We start from the raw sequence: 19,422 nt of genomic DNA, 5'->3' as shown, positions 1-19,422 counted from the left end.
CTGATTCTATCTACTTTAAAAATGCAAATGTTTAAGAATCAGATACAGAGTATATTTATGATACAGTAGACCTAGGCACGTTAGTACGGATGACAGAATACAAGATTATCATGCTATCTCTGAAATTAGTTCTAAGCAATGAAGCAGAGTAAACACTTGTAATCAGAGTCAGAAGAGCTGGGCTCAGATTTCATGATTTTGTGATCCTGGGGAGGCCAGTTAGCCTCTCCGGGTAGTGGTTTTTTCATCTCTAAAATGATGAGATTAAATAGATCTCTAAGGATTCTTCAATTTTAAAAACTATGCTCAGTAAGGTTTGTTGCCTTGAAGTTAATAACTGCTAATTCATAGTTTTTTAATTGGGAGCTTCTGATCCACACTGCCTGTTAGAGTCTTTAATCAACTGATTTACAAGAGAATAGGCTGAGCATTTACTAAACAAACTTCTAGTCATCGACCCAACAGGCTGTGATTTCAACCCTCATGGCAATTCTCTGGTGTGTGTGTTTATTCAAAAGAAACAAGGTATTTCTTAAATCAATTAAACTCTATTAAGTAGAAACATCTGTTGGCATTATAGGGTTGTGAAAGCCTTCTTGGGAGCTCTGTTGGAGATAAGGGAAAAATTAAAGAGACCCAATGTAAAGGTACTATGTCCATTTTTAAGAATAAACATTTATTATTTATTTTTTATTTATTAAAAGCAATAATTTTATAGCCCTATTCAAAAGCACTACGAAATTTCAGAATACAAGATTCTCAATACTATAACAGAATGCAAACTAAGGTTTATCTTTGTCAGATGTATGTTGTTCAAGGTAGAAATCTACCTTTTCAGTTTCATACTCTATAACTCCTGCTAACATAAAGCATTAATTTTGTGTTTAATTTACTAACATCTGTCATTTGGATAGTAGGTAATTGAAGAGACTGTAGTTTACATAATGCTGGTTTTCAATAAAAGCCCTCAACTCTTTCTCATTCTTTGGGGCTAAACTTAGGGGCTACCCCATATTATTTTTCACAGTTTGATGATCTAAAAATGAAGTACATTACTTATAACGGTTGTCTGAGTCAGTAGCAGAATGGGCTCTAAAATGTTCAGAACAGACCTATCTATATTTTAGTTGTATAAATTGTACTTGCAAATTTGTTCAAATGACTTCTTGTCCTTTTTATTCTATATTAATTTTTAAAAATAGGCAATCCTATGCAACCAAATTCAACCATTTAGGTTGAATTTCCTATTTAGAATTTCCTATTTAGGTTATTCACATCTTCCACAGAAGGTGGGGATTTGTGGAAGGTCATATTGCCAAAACCTATACACAGTGGCCCTTGTAAAGCTATTGATTCTCTGCCAGAAAAGAAGAATAATCATTTTCCTAGAGGAAGAGTCAGGAAGTGTCTTTCATTTGATCCGACAACAAAATGAATGCCATAAAGAAATTTTGTTGAGGACAATTTGAATGTTACCTTTCAGAATAAAATACAGACTTGCTGGCTTCAATGGATTCTTGAATACTGAGCTGAATATCATAACTTGTAAGATGGTCGTCATCGGGGTCATCATTAGTATCCATGACTGGGTATAATTTTGAAAGAGGCAGTTTCTTATTATCAGCAAACGACATAGAACAGTACATACAGTTAATGTGAAAGATGCCAAATGAAGGACTAAAATGCATTCATCTTTCCCCATTGAACAAACATAAATGCAGTTAACATATTCATCAGTATTATATATGAAGCCCAACCTAACTTTTGAAACCTTTAATTACTTGCCCTTTGCACGTCTGCATTTTCTAATTTGGGACTTTTTTTCATTAATAACTATAGTTAGGCTTGTAAGAACTCATTTTCCCATGCTTCTGACTTACACTAATCTCAGCCTACCAGTTGTCTGAAGATACTGCTCTACATAGCACATTAGAAGTTTAAAACTCAAACCAAGAAGAAGTAAGACAGAGACAGGAATAGAGAACAGTGAGCCTTTCACATTCTTAACTTTTAATGCTGTGTCTGCTTATTTACTAACTTATTCCTTTCCTCACATCAGTAATGGTTTTAACTGGCTGCCTTGAACTGCAGTTATTCTGTCTTTGTGTCCAGCTTCCTCTAACAGACTCTATGCTCTTTGAGGTAAGGGCTTTACATTACTATCTCTGTGCCTCTTAGGACTCTAGAAGGAGCTTGGCCCAGAGAAGCTTCTTAATGAATTAAACAAAACAGAGAAGACATGAAGGAAACTTTGAGTAGAAGGAAATGAGAACTGGGGCACCTGGGCAGCTCAGTTGGTTAAGGATCCAATTCAGTCTCAGCTCAGTTCTTAATCTCAGGGTCATGAGTTCTTGGGATCATGAGTTCAGGCCCCACATTGGGCTCCATGCTCAAAGTGGAGCCTATTTAGGGAAAAAAAAAAAAAAAAGGAACTGATCTTTCAAGCACTTTCAAGTTATTCTTCCTAACTACTGTCTAGTCTCACATATGGAGTGAACAAGTTTCAAAATTCCAGAACTTTAAAATAAACAGGAAAGGGTTAATCTGATAAAACCAGCTATAAATTCTTAGAGAACTTTCTTATTGACTGGCTCTGTTCAGTGTGATAGACCACATGATTCTCTGGGTACTCCAGGAAATCCACTTCTTTGGACTTGTGCTACCTGCATTCCTGGCCATGGAAAGATCCTTTTTGACACCTTGGCAAAAGTGCATCCTTATTGCAGTTAGGGATGCTGGAACTACTACTACAGGGGTAGATGTGGTAAAGACTGGCTTTATTAAGAGAGGCTTAGTTGTGGGAACTGCCAGCAGGTAAATAAACCTGGCAAACAATAAGCAGAATAAAAATGAATTTGTGCTTTTGAAGAAGCGCAAAAAAACAGAGTCTTGTGGGCTGATTTACATAATACTAGTGGCTCTTTCTAATGCACTCACTTGTTTCAACTAAGTCAGAGCCACCACAAGAGGTTATACAGGATGTGTACTATACAAGTGTTCCTGGCCAAGGAAATTCAGCCAAATCTACCCGGTCACATTGTACAATCTGGCAGAGTGCTATGCATGCCTCCAAGGAAGCAGTATCTTCTCATTTGCACCAAAGTACAAATTGAGTTGAGTCGAGCATTTTTCAACAAAAGGAAGTTAAACAACAACAACAACAACAAAGGCTAATTATTTAGTGTTTTGGATAATAAATGAGGAGAGCTATCTTTTAGCAGCTAGTTTTCCAGGCTTTTTCCAAAGTGGAAGGGTCTTAGGATTTGGTTACCCTCCTTCAGAAAAGATAAAAATATCGTGGTAGTGATGTTCATGATGCTTGAACCTTCATATGGCTATTGTTTGGTCCCCATGTTTTGTTTTCTGGCTGGTCTAGCAGTCTCAGAGCATCATTTGAACAACTGAAATAAGAACCATCCTAACTCCATCCTCAGACCAGAGACCAACCCTCCAAGAGAGTCTCCATACCTCTCCCTGCATAGCTCTGTCCATTATAAGCCACTTCCCTGAAGATAAACACAAAAATGTAAAATATTTCTCATTGGCTTATGTATTCCAAATATCAAATTAAAGGAGTGTCTGTCATTACTATTGGATCAACTACTCTCTCTTACTTAGGAAGGAAATTTAGTAAGTGTAGAAGTCAAAATAAATTCTATGACTAGGTTTAATGATCAGTATGAAATTATTTTTGATTGGTGGTACTTTATGAGCCAAAATGTATGATCTATTTGAAATTTTACATGGTAGTGTGTCTTTCCAAGGAGAAAAAACAAAAGCAGTTTTCCATGGGCAATTTTCAAAACACAGCTGATATATGCTTTACCAACTTTCATTGTTCAAATTTAGCTAAGCTCAAACTTTAAGGACAGTTCTACACATGCTGCTAGCTAGCGTACCTGACCTGGGAACTCGATGGCATCATTTTGATTGTATTTTCATTGCTCTGCACCAGGGCCTACTATTATCGTGGAACATAAAAGAGAGAATAGTAGTAATAGTAGTAATAGTAGTAATGCCCATGAGAGTAGAAGCATCCCCTAAGCACATTGCCTCATACCATGATATCTCAGTCTACTCAAGAAGCCAACATGTACCCTCAGGGTCTTATTCACAAAATAGATTCAAGTAGTATTTTATTTTTTATTAATTATTCATTGGTTCATTGTCTATCTCCTCTCCCTAGGACGTAACCCAGTAAGACCAGAAAATTAGTCTGTATCTAGAGAAGTACCATCTTAAGGCCCGTAGTCTCTAAATGTGTATTGAATTAATGAGTGAATGAATGAATGAGTTAGTTAAGAACCCACTAATATAAGCTAGGCCCTGCTTTATTCATACAACTGACCATGGTACTCAGGTATGGAGTATTTCTTCCAACAAAACAAATCTGATGGCCCACTCTGTGCTTGGCTTCATTTTTCTCACTTCTGTGCTTTCACATTTTATTCTTCCTCATGCACAAGTCCCTCCAGCAGTTCCACACTCATGGCCCATACTACCTCAGGCCTGGTTCACAATGTTCCTCCTGTGGAAGCCTTGCTGAAATGTTCCAGTTCCCCTTTGGCCTTCCTTATCTGTAAGCATCTCCTCCCACATGATATTTTTCTAATATCTGGATTTATACTCCTTTTGTATTTGCCTGGCAAGTTCTTCACATATTTGTGTTTTGTGTTTGTACTTGGATTATTAGTTTTCTGGGGGAAGGAAGTACCTTACTTTCTTTTTCTTTTCTATCTTTTCTCTCTACTTCTAGTCAACTAGGAGCAAATGGGTGTTCTCAGTGCAAAAAAGTTGTTGACTCATTACTAGCAGGTGAGCACTGGGTCCTTCAGACAGCACAATTAGATCATGAAGTTCAACCTGTGGTATTGCCTGCCGCCTTTCTCACTGGTATCACTGTGGTGATAGGGGGATTGCATGGCTCTGGGATTAGTAATGGAATCCAGAGCCTTTTACCTATTTAAATCATCAGCCCAGTTCTAACCCTGCTTGAAATTTGGACTTCCAGTACCATAGACTCCTTAGAGAACTGAGTTGATCTGTGGAAAGTTTTGTTGTTGTTGGTTTTAAAATGTCATTTTAACTTCCATCCAGAACAAAATTATCTAAGGCTTTTAACTGTTTTGTATCCCTAACAACTGCTGGGTAGAAATAGTTAGGAAACTCTTAGCACATGGTACAACCCCTACCTAACACAAGCTGTCTCCAACCTTTTACTGAAAGCTTGGGACGAAATGAAGATCTGTGTGCAGGTGCACTGAAGTGTCAGGCAGATAGTCAGAGAACATCACTGGAATGAACCCAGAGATGTTGAGATGCAAGAAGAGCAAGAGGAGAGTTATTTATCTGTATCTCAAATTTAAAATGACCAGGACTCGATCCCCACTGAAGGCTGGCAGTAATCTATTGGCCACCTTTATGTAAAATTGTTTAGATAAAGCACCAACCAGGAATTTGAGGAAAGGCCAAATAATATTTTGACCTCCTTTAAGACCTCTTCACAGGGACTCCACTTCTCAGTCTAGAGAAAGTACCTGACCCCTTCTAACTAATGGTTTGCCAGTCTTATTCTGGAGATGCCCACTAGTGAGATTTATTTATTACTGATAAGTAGCTGCTTGCCAAATACCTAGAACAATTATATTGGACAATTAACATTTTCATTTAAAGCATGGGTTAATCATTAAGAGATGAATGGATAAAGAATGGAGAGATGAATGGATACGTATAATGGAATATTATATAGCCACAAGAGGATGAGATCTTGTCATTTGCCACAACACAGATGGACCTAGAGAGTTTATGCTGAAGGAAATCTGTCAGACTGAGAACAATAACCACCATGATTTCATTCATATGTGGAGTTGAGAAAAACAAATGAATAAACAAAAAGCAGGATCAGGCCTATAAATATAGAGAACAAACTGATGGTCACCAGAGGGGGATGATAAAAATGGGTGAAGTGGAGAAGGAGATACAGGCTTCTGGTAAGGGATGAATAAGTCATTGGAGTAAAGGCACAGCATAAGGAAGATAGTCAGTGATATTGTAATAGTGCTGTGTGGTGGCAATGGTAGCTACACTCACAGGGAGCATAGCATAACATAGGGAGTTGCTGAAACACTGTGCTGTACCCCTGAAACTGATGTAACACTGTGTGCCAACTATACTCAAATAAAAAATATTTAAACGTAAAATAAAAATAAAATGCTGGTTAACCTTCCTTAAGGTCAAGAACACATTGGATGAAAGCACTGGATTCTCTCTCCAGAGAGATGCATACCTACTCGAAATTCTGCATAAAATTTTGGAGAATTCATGGGTCCTTGGAAGCCCTGTCATATATCCCAGTAAAAACCCACCAAATTAATGATTTCCAAGTGCTAAATGTATTATTCATGTTTCAGTAATTATTAGTTTACTTCATAGGCAGGCTGAGTAAAATCCTAAATTTAGATAGTGGGAAAAGGGTAAGTGGTGGTCATGTAAGCTTTAGAATATCTTCAGTACTAAAAAACCCTCAGTGATTATAAACCCACTTTGTGTACATTGCCTTGCTTTAAACTACCCAATTCTACTTTGTCAGTATTACAGATTCACTGTGTGTAAGTGGAAACTGACCCACTCAATGTCTCAGAGCTATTGAGTCTGGAGAGAGCACAGGTAACTTCATTTTTAAGGTCTTTCTGAAGCAGCAGGAAAACAACCCACAGTCTGTTGCCCTTTAAAGAAAACACTTTGATCTCGCTCTTAACAGCCAGCTCTAAATGACAATAACTTCCAAAAATAAAAAATAGCTTACAGGGACACATAAATCTTTATATTTGGCTCCCTGCAATAAGGTTTTTGTTGCTGGGGGTGGTCTGCGGTGTCCTAGGCTTGTCTTCATTCTGTACTTTTTGTCTTGGAATCTAAACATTACTGTCTTTAAAAAAAGGATCTGTATACCAGTTGGTGCCTGACTGAAGTGGTCAGGAGGTTGGGATGATGTTGCAAGGGATGATGCAGGAGTGAACACAAGTCCATGACGCCTCTCTGCAGCATCAGATTCTCTAAACTACCTCTAGTCCATGCTCCATGTTAACACTGTACTGTTAATAAGTTTGTGGGTCCTAAGCAGGGCTGGCTGTAGCAGTTTCCAGAGTGTACAATCACTTCCATGCAAGGAAGGCCTTTGTGTCCACAAATATCACATTGCCCCCGGCACCTGTCACCCGAGTGTCATTCAGTTGCATCAGTGAAAGATTCTGTTCTTTAGTGTTTATTGTTCCATCTTCCAGTGTCCCTTTTAAAATACCAGCAGCACTATACTGGTTCCCAGTGTAGGACTAGGATCTTTTGAAATAGTTACTGAAGATGGCATGGGGTGGAGAAGATGTCAGCGTGTCTAAGACAGAGTCTAGTGGGAGGTAATAAGGGGGAATAAGTAAAGGAACATACAGTAAAATTGAAATTTCTTCACAGTTTTACACACAACTCAAATCCAAACCCAGAGGTTCTGCTGTGTGGAATGGGGGACCCTCATACCCTGAGGTGGTTTTTTCTTACCCTCAAACTGCTACAGTTTTTGAGTGATGTGTTCATCTACTGGAGGTCCCAGAGAAAATCATCAGCATCTGTCCTATCAGAGGAATAGCAATAGTGAAACAAGAGTTTCATGTGTTGGTTTTGCTAAGAAAATACAGTTATTATATCCAAAACAGCATTCATTTTCACTTTCCTGCATTTTGACCACTTATATTTGTAATCTTAATTATATATTAAAATCAATATAAATAAAACTTCGTTATAACTTTGGTATTTACTTGGTGGCTATGCACTTTTGCTCTTTCAGAATCCTGTGAAACAAAGTGTCTAATCAGATCAGTGGCTTCATTGGACTGATTTTAGCAAAATCAACCAGTCAACTAAGAGATTTCAGAGAGACCTAAAATTCTGTCAGAATTGGGGTCCAGTCCATAGACACAGGTAACTTTTATTTATGAGTAATGTTACAGCAACTCCCTCCTCATGGTGTAATTTTATACATGACAGGGAGACCTAGACCATTTCTCCTTCCTCAGTAGCACAACTCACTCTGCTGATAAATTGAGCACAGACACACACAGACACACACACACACACACACACTTAGTTCAAAAAATGAATGTTACTTTTATGTTGCCTCAAAGAGATACAACTCGACATTTTAGAAAACATACAGAGAGGCAAAATATACTATTGCCTGAATAAATGAGTGATTGAATAATCAAATATATACTACTCATAAAATTAGCAAATTAATATACTCACCCTGCGTTTTTTGTGTCATATGTTTTTACAAGTTCATTTCCGGCTTTGGAGCTGCATTAACTGAGGCTTAGTTTCTAGGTAAATATACTGCTGATAAGACCTGTCATATTAGTTTTGCTTATCTCTAGTTTCATATTACAAAATTAGATATTTTTACTCTCTACTATTGGTTTCTATGTCAAATTCAATTACAACAGAGATATGGGAAGATGTGTACTAGTTTGTGCAAATGATGCACAGAACAGGAAGGAACTCTAGATTCACAAATAGGTGGCTCTCTAGAGGAATATAAACATAGAATAGAAAAGAACAGAGCAAGCATGGCCCATGAAAAGGTAACTTATTAATGGATGTGCCCTTATAACAAGCTTGAGTGATAATATGATTTTTTAAAAGCCCTACCCTTTATCATTCTAAATCTGGGGATCTATCTTGCAGAAATTATCAGAGATGTGGACAAAAAATTGCATGTGAAAAGGTTCCTCTCAGTCATATTTAACTCCCAAGACATTAGAAATAATAAAATATCCAACAAGAGGAAATTTGTGTGAGACATTATTGTATACCTAAGTAATGGAAAACTATGCATCAACTAAAATTCATATCCTTGAAGAATATTTATTGCCATGGATAAAGTGTCATCTATGAGAATGATGTTCATTTAATCAGATATGATCAGCCACTTGGAAGGAACTAAAATTGACTTTATGAAGCCAAAGCTTACAAAGCCTTTCAGAAAACTGGCCTGGCAGCTGGCTCACAGGCTGAACCTTACAGGTGGTGAAATAGGCCACTTCTTGACAGGGACCTTGGTGACTTTGAGAAGAGAGAAATTTGCACAAATTTATAGGTAAGCAGGTGAAAACTGATGGAGAGAGTTTCTTGGCTTGCGGAAAAACAGAAATCTGGAAGACTGATCCATCTACTTGAATCACCCAAAAGTAAAAGCTTTGTTACCTAAGTTATTCTGTCAGTCTGCATGAGACCAAAAGTTCATTTCCCACTAATTAGTGAATGGCAGCTTCTGAGGAAGGTGAGGCCAGTTATAGACCAAAAAAAAAAAAAAAAAAAAAAAGCCACATTTATTTACATAACTGAGTTATAGGGTAAGTAAAAAATGTTTCGACTACATTAATTCGCTACAATAACTCTAAAAATGAAATGATGTCTCTAGACACTAATAAAAGCGTTATGTACTATGTATGTATATGAACACACCACTGTAGTATGTCTATACTATTTATATGGCATATGTATATACTACTATATGTACGTGTTTATTTGACACGACAGAAGTTTCTGTCTGAGGCTCAAGTCAAATCTTTTCCCATTCAAAACTCAAGCAATAATGAGCCACTGCATTTCTTCATATTTTCTTTTGAAATCACACACAGGCTATTGATTTCTTTCTGGGGGAGACAGTTGGGTGTTACAGTTGAAATTTTGTTCAAATCCTGCCCTCTGGATTAGCTGCCTCATTAACTCTGTTTGATGTGAGTACTCAGCAAACATTACCTGTAATTTTTCTGTAGTTGAACTCCTTTGGAACGAGGAACTAGAATTCTAGGGGTTGTTTGGCAGTTTTAGCTCTATCCCTTACCCTTGACTAGGCACTCTGACATACTCATTATTTCCTTCTTCCTTTTCTCTAGAAGCACCAGACTTCGGAGTTGACCATTAGGTTACTCCACCTGTAAATTCCATTTACAACATGTCCAACAAATAATTATCTCCCCTCAGCCCTTACCAGCAAAGTGACAGGAAGTTCACTATATCCCCACAGAGCCTTTCATCTTTGGTCAGCTTTAACAATTAGGAAAAAAGTGAAGTTGAATCCATCTCCTCAAATCATTATTCTGTGATCCCAGTTCTATTCCTCTGAGTCACACAGATAAAATGTTGTTCCTCTGCTACATGACAGCCCTTTAATCATTCCCCAGGAAAGCTGTTAAATCTCTAGTGAGGCTTCTCCTCCAGAGGTTGGACAACTTTTCTTCCTGTGCCATAGGTTCACCTCCATCCACCATCTTGACTGCTTTCTTATAAACATACTTGTTTTTTTTTTTATTTTTTTTTTTATGATAGTCATACAGAGAGAGAGAGAGAGGCAGAGACACAGGCAGAGGGAGAAGCAGGCTCCGTGCACCGGGAGCCTGATGTGGGATTCGATCCCGGGTCTCCAGGATCGCGCCCTGGGCCAAAGGCAGGCGCCAAACCGCTGCGCCACCCAGGGATCCCTAAACATACTTGTTTATCCATTTCTTTCTAAAAGTGGCTCTGGACCATAGGCTCTGATGGCAGCACAACAGCTATAGTCAGATCAACACAACACTAAGCAAGCATGACTGCCTCCCTTTTCCTAGACACTATCGATCTGTTAATTTAGCTTAAGCTCAGATGAATTTGGGGGCTACCATGTCACACACTTGATTTGGACCCCTCCTGGCCTAAACTCTACATCCCTTGTTTTTTCTTACATTATCACTATGCATTTCTGCGCAGGACTCTTTATGTAAACCTATTACATTTCTTTTCATTTTTTTTTAAAAGATTTGACCTTTATTCCAGTCTGCTAAGATCTAATTCATTTTCTATCCTCCAAGTATTGTTCTATTTGCAGATCTATTTGCATGTCCTCTATATGTCCATCTGCTCTGTTAATAATGATAGATGTTGAACAGAAATTGGCATGGGACGGAAAGGTCTTCAGGTTGACATTGATCTATTATTTAGCACCCTTCAAGAAAAGCTGTTTATCCAGTTACAAATCCTCCCAAACACACCACCATCCAGTATTAATGTCTTCTTTTTGATAACAAGAACATCATCAAGAAATACTGTCAAATACTTTGTTGAAATACAGATGCATGGTGTAAATTTCCTTTCTCTACTAAATCAAAAAGATAAAGGAGGAATATTGACTCAGCAGTTCTCAGGATTATTATTTTTCTCCTAAGGATTTTCGGACCATTCTATTCATTCATTCAAAAATATGTGTTCAGTGTCTGCTATGTTCCAGGCATAGTGCTAGACAAAAGACAATAGGATCCCTCCCTTGGGGAGTTTGCTGCCTTAAGTAATGCATTCTAGACTTTTCCCCAGAAACACCATAGTCACTCCCCTCCTGTCCAAGGTTTGGCAAAGAGTTAAGCACACAGCATGTCCTCAACAAATATATGTTCATTGAATTTAATAGGTATTATAAGTAACGTCTACTGAGCACTTTCCTGTGACATGTTAAGTACCTTAGTCGATAATGACAATTTCTATAACACACTTTCCCCCCTTTTACAGACAAGGAAACTGAGGCACAGAGTTGGTAGGTAATTTGCCCAAGCTTACACATCTAGTAAGTGGTGGAGATGTGGTTATAAACCCAGTTGTTTGGCATTAGAGGCCACACAGGCTTACCCACTACACTATAACTGATGACCCATCTACTGTAATGAAATTAATGAAAAGATGGTCTCATTTCGTAATCCAAATATTCACAAGTTTTCTAAAAGAGTTTAAGCAAACAATCAGCAAACCTATCAAACAACTCTCACCTAAAATGCTTATATTTCCACTAATTTCCATTTGAAAACAAACTATTTCCACAGAAACAACAGAAGTGTAAAATTATGGTATTTCACAACAATAATATGTTCTCAGCACAATACAGAGTTAGAACTTCCTTGTCCACATCACTGATATTTCAAAGAAATAATTTCATTTTAGATGTAGAAGGTTATTTAGATGTTATGTGTTCACTTATGAACCAGATGGGTGATTGGCTCAGGTAAATTCTAAGGGCTTTCTAACCTCAAGATTCCATGATTTATTTTGCAGAAACAAATTTCCAATCCTACTGAGTTCCTTTTTTTCATCTGATTTAAAAAAACTGAAAGGAATTTTTTGATCTGAACATAAAGCATCCATCTTTTGCTGTAAATGATGAAAAAGCAGCAATAGAAATTTATTTTAATCACAAAAATCATTTAATTTTTATCCTCAGAAACGAGGGCAAGCTAAGACCCTTCTGGAATTCTTTGGTGTGTATATTGACACTTCCTAAAAGCCTATGCATTCTTGATCTGTTTTTCTCATGGCACTACTATGCTTCATAACCCTGCTATGGAGTTAATATTCTATAAACAAACAAAAACAACTCTGCCTTTATTCTGTGATTTAAAAGGCCTTAGAAAGGCAAACCCATGGATGATCAATGGAAAAGAAAGTAATGAGAATCTACCACAATACGTATTTCCATCTGTTTAAAATATTCCCAATACTAAGCTACTTAATAAGCTAGTTGGTGAGGTACAGATCAAATATTTCATAATCTCACCTTTTGGAATGATCGTCTTGTCATTCTTATCCAGGGCCTTGCCTTCCTAAACCAGAGGAAGTGCTTTGGAGCCAATGTGTTCCTCTGTGTATCTAAAATTAAGTAACCAGTTGGTGGTTAAATTAAGATCTGACCTTGTACAACTGAAACATAAGCAGTTCCTGGCACACAATAAAGTATTACCCATGACTTCTCTAGACTCTCATCAAAAGAAACATAAGCCCACAGAGGTATAACAAGATTATCTGTGTCCTGATTGGTTCAAAGAGACTCATGAAAACAAACGATCTGCCAACCCAGCTGCAGTGAGGGTTCCTGATGAGGGAACCAAGCAAAACCACTTCAATAGAGTTTTTATGTATTTTAAAATTAGTTGTTCAAGAGACAAAACTGTAAGTCTGTGTATCTGCAGATCCAAATCCAATTGTAATCAATTTTAACACACATTATTTCTCATTCTTCATCTTTTAGACTCATGTCAAATCTCATTAAATACCATCTTCTTGGTATAGAAATTTACTGTCTTTTATTTGATTTGTTTAGTACCTGCCAGTCTGATACACTGATGAGGATAAGACATTCAGTGAAATCTAATCTAATGAAGAATTTTTAGGTCAAGTTATAAAACATACATAGTCTAAAATAAGTGAGCCCCAGATATAAAGCAAGCAGAAAAATCAGGATTTTGATTGGGGAGGAACGTTCATTTTCTATTAAAAAAAAAAAAACAACAATATAGTTGAGTGTCTTACTGATTTTCTAATGAAAACTATCTGCCTTAAGTTTGTTTTGACATGGCTATCCTTGGATTAACTCAGGCCACTGTCAGCATTCACAAAGCCATCTGGCTTCTGTCCCCACCACTCCACTAAAACAACTCTTCTTAAGGGCTTCAATGACCTCCTAGTGTCTAAAGACTTTGCATTTATTACTGTTCAGACCCTCTGTTAGATTTCTGCTGTTAGTCCCTCCCTTTTTCCTGAACTATCTACTCCTAGGCTTCTGGGAGCACAATATGCTTTTGTTTTTATTCTATCTCTTGGACCTATTTTTTGGACTTGGTGTCAATGAATAAACACATTGATTATAGTAAATTTACCAGTTTTATTTCAAAACTTGGACTACCATAAATATGAAATTAGAGGTCCTAGCTCCTCTTGGTGATAAAAGAGGCTGTACTTGAGTCATTCTCAGAGCAAACCCTGAGAAATATTATATATTTATGCCACTGCTGTGTCTTGAAATAGTCAAGGTTGAGGGTTAGAACATTGTGCATGTTTTATAATTGTTACTTTAATGTGGAATTTTTCAATAAAAATTCTTCCAAAAAACAAACAGCATTGTGAAACTCTTTAGTTTTTATGTGATACTTTTTCAAACTAACAATATTAAAAATTCATATGAAGGCTTAGGGTATAATGCAATTTATGGATAAAATCTATACCCAACATTTAAAAATGTGGTTTGGCACATTTCAGGGACATTTCTGCTCTTATGTCCATCAATTTATGCCTGTTTTATCCATTTATATAATAGTTACTATAGATCTCCTTAGATCACACAATATTTAAAACAGTGCTTAAAATAACAGAAAGGACAAACAAGAGAGACCATGTGGCAAATAAATGAAAATATGTTGCTGATGATATAGGCCTATGAACAAGTCTTGCCTTACCACTTATTGTCTCTGTCACCTTAGATTTGCTATTTAAATTATCTAAGACTCAATTTATTCATCTGTAATGAGGAATAATAATAACCATAATAATGAAAATAATAATACAAAGACCATGACACCAACCTATAGAGGTCTATTCCTCAAAGTTAGTCATCTCTACACACACAATAAAGCATGTTTTGAGTAATTCAAATATTTAAAAGAATGATCTGTTCATATGCTCATAATCATTTCCATAGTTGCCCGTTTTGGAAGTTGGCTTTTCCTGTTGATCTTCTCAAAATGGAAACAAAGTGAATCAGATTTTTGAACAGTGGACTTCAGGTTTGCCTGGAAAGGGTTTTACAATAAAGGGGGGTGATCAAGCAGTGAACTTTTGAATGCAACTTTTTGTTCTAAGGCAGGCACATATAATGATACTGACAGCCAAATACATGTCCTTGTATCGATATATGGCAAGAAATCCATGTCCTGTTTCACAATGGTAATTACAGCAATGAGGAGTCTTAGGTTGAAATGGTTGAAGCACAGTGTTAGAAGGACTGTCCCTGGAAGCACCATTCTTATTAGGGAACAAAGGATTTGGGTACGTTAACTTCCAGAAAGCACATGGCACCCTGGCCTTCCTGTTTAAGGCACCTGCTGCTAACACATTCCTTACTTGCTCACAGGTACTCTGTGTTCCTGAAAATGTGGGGTTTGTAGGGCTTTGACCATGAGTTAAAAATACAGATCTTGCTAAGATTAACCAAACAATGACATCCACCCCTGACAAAGCCGTTTTTCAGATTCCTTTCTGATCCAGCCCTTCTTTATAAAAGCCTTATCACACTGCAGCTTTATCTTTGCCTTCTGGGCAAAATGCTATGGTCCTTGGAACTCCAATAAAAAAAATTGCAAAAAAAAAAAAAAAATGCTATGGTCCAGACTCCTTGGAGAATCCTGCTTTGTTTTGTCCTATGATTTTGTAGTTTAGGGAGCAATTTCTATGTACATGTCTCTTGGTTTCATTTTTACTTTGAAATACAGTATTTCCAATTATCCCCTCCACCTTCCTCCCTTTCATGTGCTTGTTCATTATTTTCGTCGTGGGGGGTTGTGATTTAAAAATGCATATTTTATTTCAATTGTATATAAAACAGAAGGGAAATGTGAGAAAGAGAAGAAATCCATTATTTCTGGTGTTCTTCCGAGGATTTTGATAATTGGTTGTTTGCTTTTGCTGTGCTCTCTGCTGTTTTGTTTTGTTTCTGACTTAAAATCAAACTGAAACTGTGAATAAAATGTATCAGCTCCACACTCCATCAGGGTGCTGATGTCACAGGCCTCTGGGGAACCTTCCTCCTCTACATCACTCCTGACACCTTGTTTCCATACAGCAGCACAAAGGCAAGCGACAAGAAAGTCATTTTTAGTAAGGTACCACCATAGATAGCACGCTAAAGCAATGGTGAGCAAAAAAAGTATGAAGAATTCTGTTTTGGCACTTAGTTACATGTACCACTTTATCAACCAGTGTCTGGTAAAGTGCTTGCCATGTAGAAAGCACACATGAAGTATAAGCTAATTGTTTTCTAAACACTGTAACTTGTTCATATGGGTTAGCAGTTATTGCCTTTCTTTTTTATTTAAGATTTATATATTTAAGAGAGAGAGAGAGTGAGAGAGCAGTGGAAGGGGCAGAGGGAGAATCTCAAGCAGACTCTGTGCAAAGCGTGAGCCCAAGGCAGGGCCTGATCCCACAATCCTGAGACCATGACCTGAGCCAAAACTAGGAGTCAGAAGCTCAACCGGCTGTGTCACCCAGGTACCCCAGCAGTTATTCCTTATTTATTTTGACTAAACGTTAATTCACTGAAAACTGAGTCATAGTAAATTTCAAGAAAGCAAGTTGATGTAATTAATTTTCACTACCATGAAAGACATTTCAGGAGTATCAAAGAGAAAGAAACCTGGATTAAAAGAAGGCAGGGAATTTGGATTTTAGTTTCAGATATGTCCATGTTTTTGTGAATTAAGGTAAATAATTTGAATGTCTATGTCCTGGTTTCCACCTATCTAGTAATTCTGTTCTTGTTATTTCACATTATTGATATGAGATTAAAACAAGAGCATAATTATGGAAGTTCTTTGAAAAAATAGTAATCACTCTACAGATAGTTACTATTCTAGTTCAGTTGATCCTTGAATGTTTGAACTGTATGAATCACTTATATGTGGATTTCTTTTTTGATATGGTTCTGTAAATGTATTTTCTCTTATGATTTTCTTAATACTTTCTTTTTTCTAGCTCACTTTAAGGATACAATAGAAAATACATGTAACATACAAAATGTGTGTTAACTGCTTATGTTATTGGTCAGGCCTCTGGTCAACAGTAGGCTATTAGTAGTTAAATTTTGAGGAAGTAAAAAATCATACACAGATTTTTGACTGCCTGGGTGCTGGCATCCCCAATCTCTGTGTTGTTCAAGGGTCAGCTGTATTATATCTCTGGGACCTAAAATGGACATTAAAGAAATATCCCATTTGGCTGTCTATTCTATACTTGCACACACATATTTTAGAATATGCAGAATGGTGCAGGGGTGCTAGATCACTTCAGAACATATATGCTAAGACAGGTGGGAGACACAGTTCCAGTCCTTAAGAAGTTTACCAGTTGTGGGAGTGGCTCTGTCAGTTAAGCATCCGACTCTTGATTTCAACTCAGGTCATGATCTCAGGGTCATCAGATCAAACCCCATGTCAGGCTCTACACTGAGCATGGAGTCTGCTTGGGATTTTCTCTCTGCCCCTCTCTCAGCCCTCCCCCACATGTTCTCACACGTGCTCTCTCTCTCAAAAAAAAAAAAATTGAAAAAGAAGTTTACCATTGGGTAGAGAACAAATAAGTAGAAAAGAAGCCAGAATTTGGTGAGAGCTAAGGCATAAGTAGCCCTGGAGGGGAAGGTCAGAGAACAAAGACATATACACATTTGAGTTTTAAAAAGGGAAAATGGGGGATCACTGGGTGGCTGAGCGGTTTAGCACCTGCCTTTGGCCTAGGGCGTGATCCTGGAGTCCCGGGATGGAGTCCCACGTCGGGCTCCCTGTGTGGAGCCTGCTTTTCCCTCTGCCTGTGTCTCTGCCTCTCTGTGTGTGTCTCTCATGAATAAATAAATAAAATCTTAAAAAAAATAAAATAAGGGAAAATGGTTTTACATTAATAGATCATCAAAGTACTTTGAGATCTTCTTTTTCTTCTTGTCTTTTGTAATATTGATTTCTTACATACCCCAAATTGATAGTACTAAGGCAAAGAGACTTTCACTATTCTTAGTATCTTATTTAATATAAACTAAACATAATCATAAGCAAGGCTATATAATAGAACTTTATATTGGCAACCTAAGTAAAATTTGAGTTACTGAAAATTCAGTATTTTATACTCTTCTTTATGAAAAGGTTGATGTTTTTCATGTGTGCCTATTATGTTTAAATGTTTTGAAGCTACTAATGCATGAAATTCTACCAACTAATACTTGGTTATGAAAGGAACATTTTGATATTAATTGTCATATAAAATTTATATGAAGTTGGTAAAGAAAACTCACCATGTTAAAACTCCACAATCTCAATGTAAATCCATCCTTTCTACTATTAAAAGACCTTCCTCTTGCAGCTCTTGCATTCAGATCTTTATTTTTTTTAAAGATTTTATTTATTTATTCATGAGAGACAGGGAGAGACAGAGACAGAGACAGAGGGGCAGAGGGAGAAGCAAACTCCATGCAGGGAACCCGATGTGGGACTCGATCCCGGGACTCCAGGATCATGCCCAGGGCCAAAGGCAGGCACTAAACTACTGAGTTACCCAGGCATCCCCAGATCTTTATTTTTTATATTTCAACTTTGACCCGCTGTTTTGTGGTATGTTCAAATGATTTCAATATGAAAGGTAAGCTTAGTGATTCTTTGAGGAAACTAGAAAAATGTGATTATTTCTGCTAGGCTTAGATTTATCTTTAATAAATAAAGATAAAAATAGAAATAAATATCTTTGATATCTCCATGCAGATTTGGTAAAACAGCAGATAACTCTGGATTTCCCAAAATGGTATTTCTACTAAATATTTGGTTTAGTTGTGACTTGATTTGAAGATTTAATATGCAATTACCATACAAATAAGGCATTTTTCATTTTATTCATGAGTCCTATAACATCAAAAATATCAAGTTGAGTTTTGAGGTTTGTTAAGGTATTTTTATGCAGCTTGGAATGCTTTGGGTAACCTCCCAATCCTGAAGATCTGAACCATTCAGTCTCAGTGTAAGCAAATACTTTCAAGGGGACTTTGGGTGGGATATAACAGTGAACCAATTCAAGGGCTATGGAGCATCTTACAATGTCATGAATGGTAGGACCCATAGATGTAGATGAATGCAGGATTCTCACCTGTGCTGTATTTGGCAAATATTTGTTGAGCATACTATGCCAGGTTCTGCCCTAGGCCACCAATGACCTGCCAGGTCTCTATTCTTGAAGAATTTACTTTTACATTAGTAAATATTAAACAAGAAAGTAAATTGTAGTAAACTTTATGAAGAAAATAAGCATGACAATACTTGGTAACAAATATGTCATATATGAATATGTATGAATATGTCCACAAGTAATGGATCAGTTTGGGGACTTAATTCTAGTGCTTCCAAAATGGGGAATCAGGAGTTTCTTGTTTCAAAAAAAATTGTCACTTAACAATTGTTAACAAGGTTAACAAGGTTAACAAGGTTAAACAGTTTATTTTTCAGAAAATTTAACCAGAAAAAATGAATCTCTAAGAGGGGGAATTGGTACCCTAAGTCAAGTGCAAGATTATTTGAGCCCTTCACTGAGATAATTATATCCTACAACTGAAAAACACAAGGAAATGCTACCACATTCCTATATCCAACTATTCCTTCACTGGGACCACACTAGATTATTACGGCTATATAGAATGGGGTGATATTTGGGAGGGCAAGTCATCCCTCATCATTTTTCTTTTAAAAATATTTTTGTTATTTCAGATATTAGTATCTGTTAGGTCACTTTTTAAGTCATCTAATCAAGATGGAATTGTGACTGGGAATACAC

General features: G+C 37.0%; 1 protein-coding gene across 34 annotated transcripts in view; it reads right to left on the bottom strand.

Moving 5' to 3' along the window:
• ASB15 (ankyrin repeat and SOCS box containing 15) overlaps positions 1-19,422 on the bottom strand; it is a 64,194-nt gene that overhangs the window by 25,441 nt on the left and 19,331 nt on the right. For 9 of the 34 annotated variants that reach the window (XM_072784397.1, XM_072784393.1, XM_072784378.1 and 6 more), the window contains 3 exons: positions 12,626-12,717; positions 7,552-7,624; positions 1,477-1,613 (listed from right to left, as the gene is read on the bottom strand). The exons of 1 other annotated variant lie outside the window; for it this stretch is intronic. In XM_072784397.1, coding sequence (XP_072640498.1) covers positions 1,477-1,613; positions 7,552-7,587 — 173 coding nt within the window. In that variant the 5' untranslated portion in view covers positions 7,588-7,624; positions 12,626-12,717. Of the gene's footprint in view, positions 1-1,476; positions 1,614-2,281; positions 2,403-7,551; positions 7,625-12,625; positions 12,718-19,422 lie in introns of all 34 variants that reach the window. 24 more of the 34 variants (XM_072784389.1, XM_072784405.1, XM_072784396.1 and 21 more) reach the window with 9 other exon arrangements.

The sequence above is a fragment of the Canis lupus genome, chromosome 18 (genome assembly GCF_048164855.1).
Source record: "Canis lupus baileyi chromosome 18, mCanLup2.hap1, whole genome shotgun sequence".
In the NCBI taxonomy this organism is placed as follows: Eukaryota; Metazoa; Chordata; class Mammalia; order Carnivora; family Canidae; genus Canis; species Canis lupus.
The sequence above is the reverse complement of the archived record's forward strand: the minus strand, read 5'-3'. Positions and strand labels throughout refer to the sequence as shown.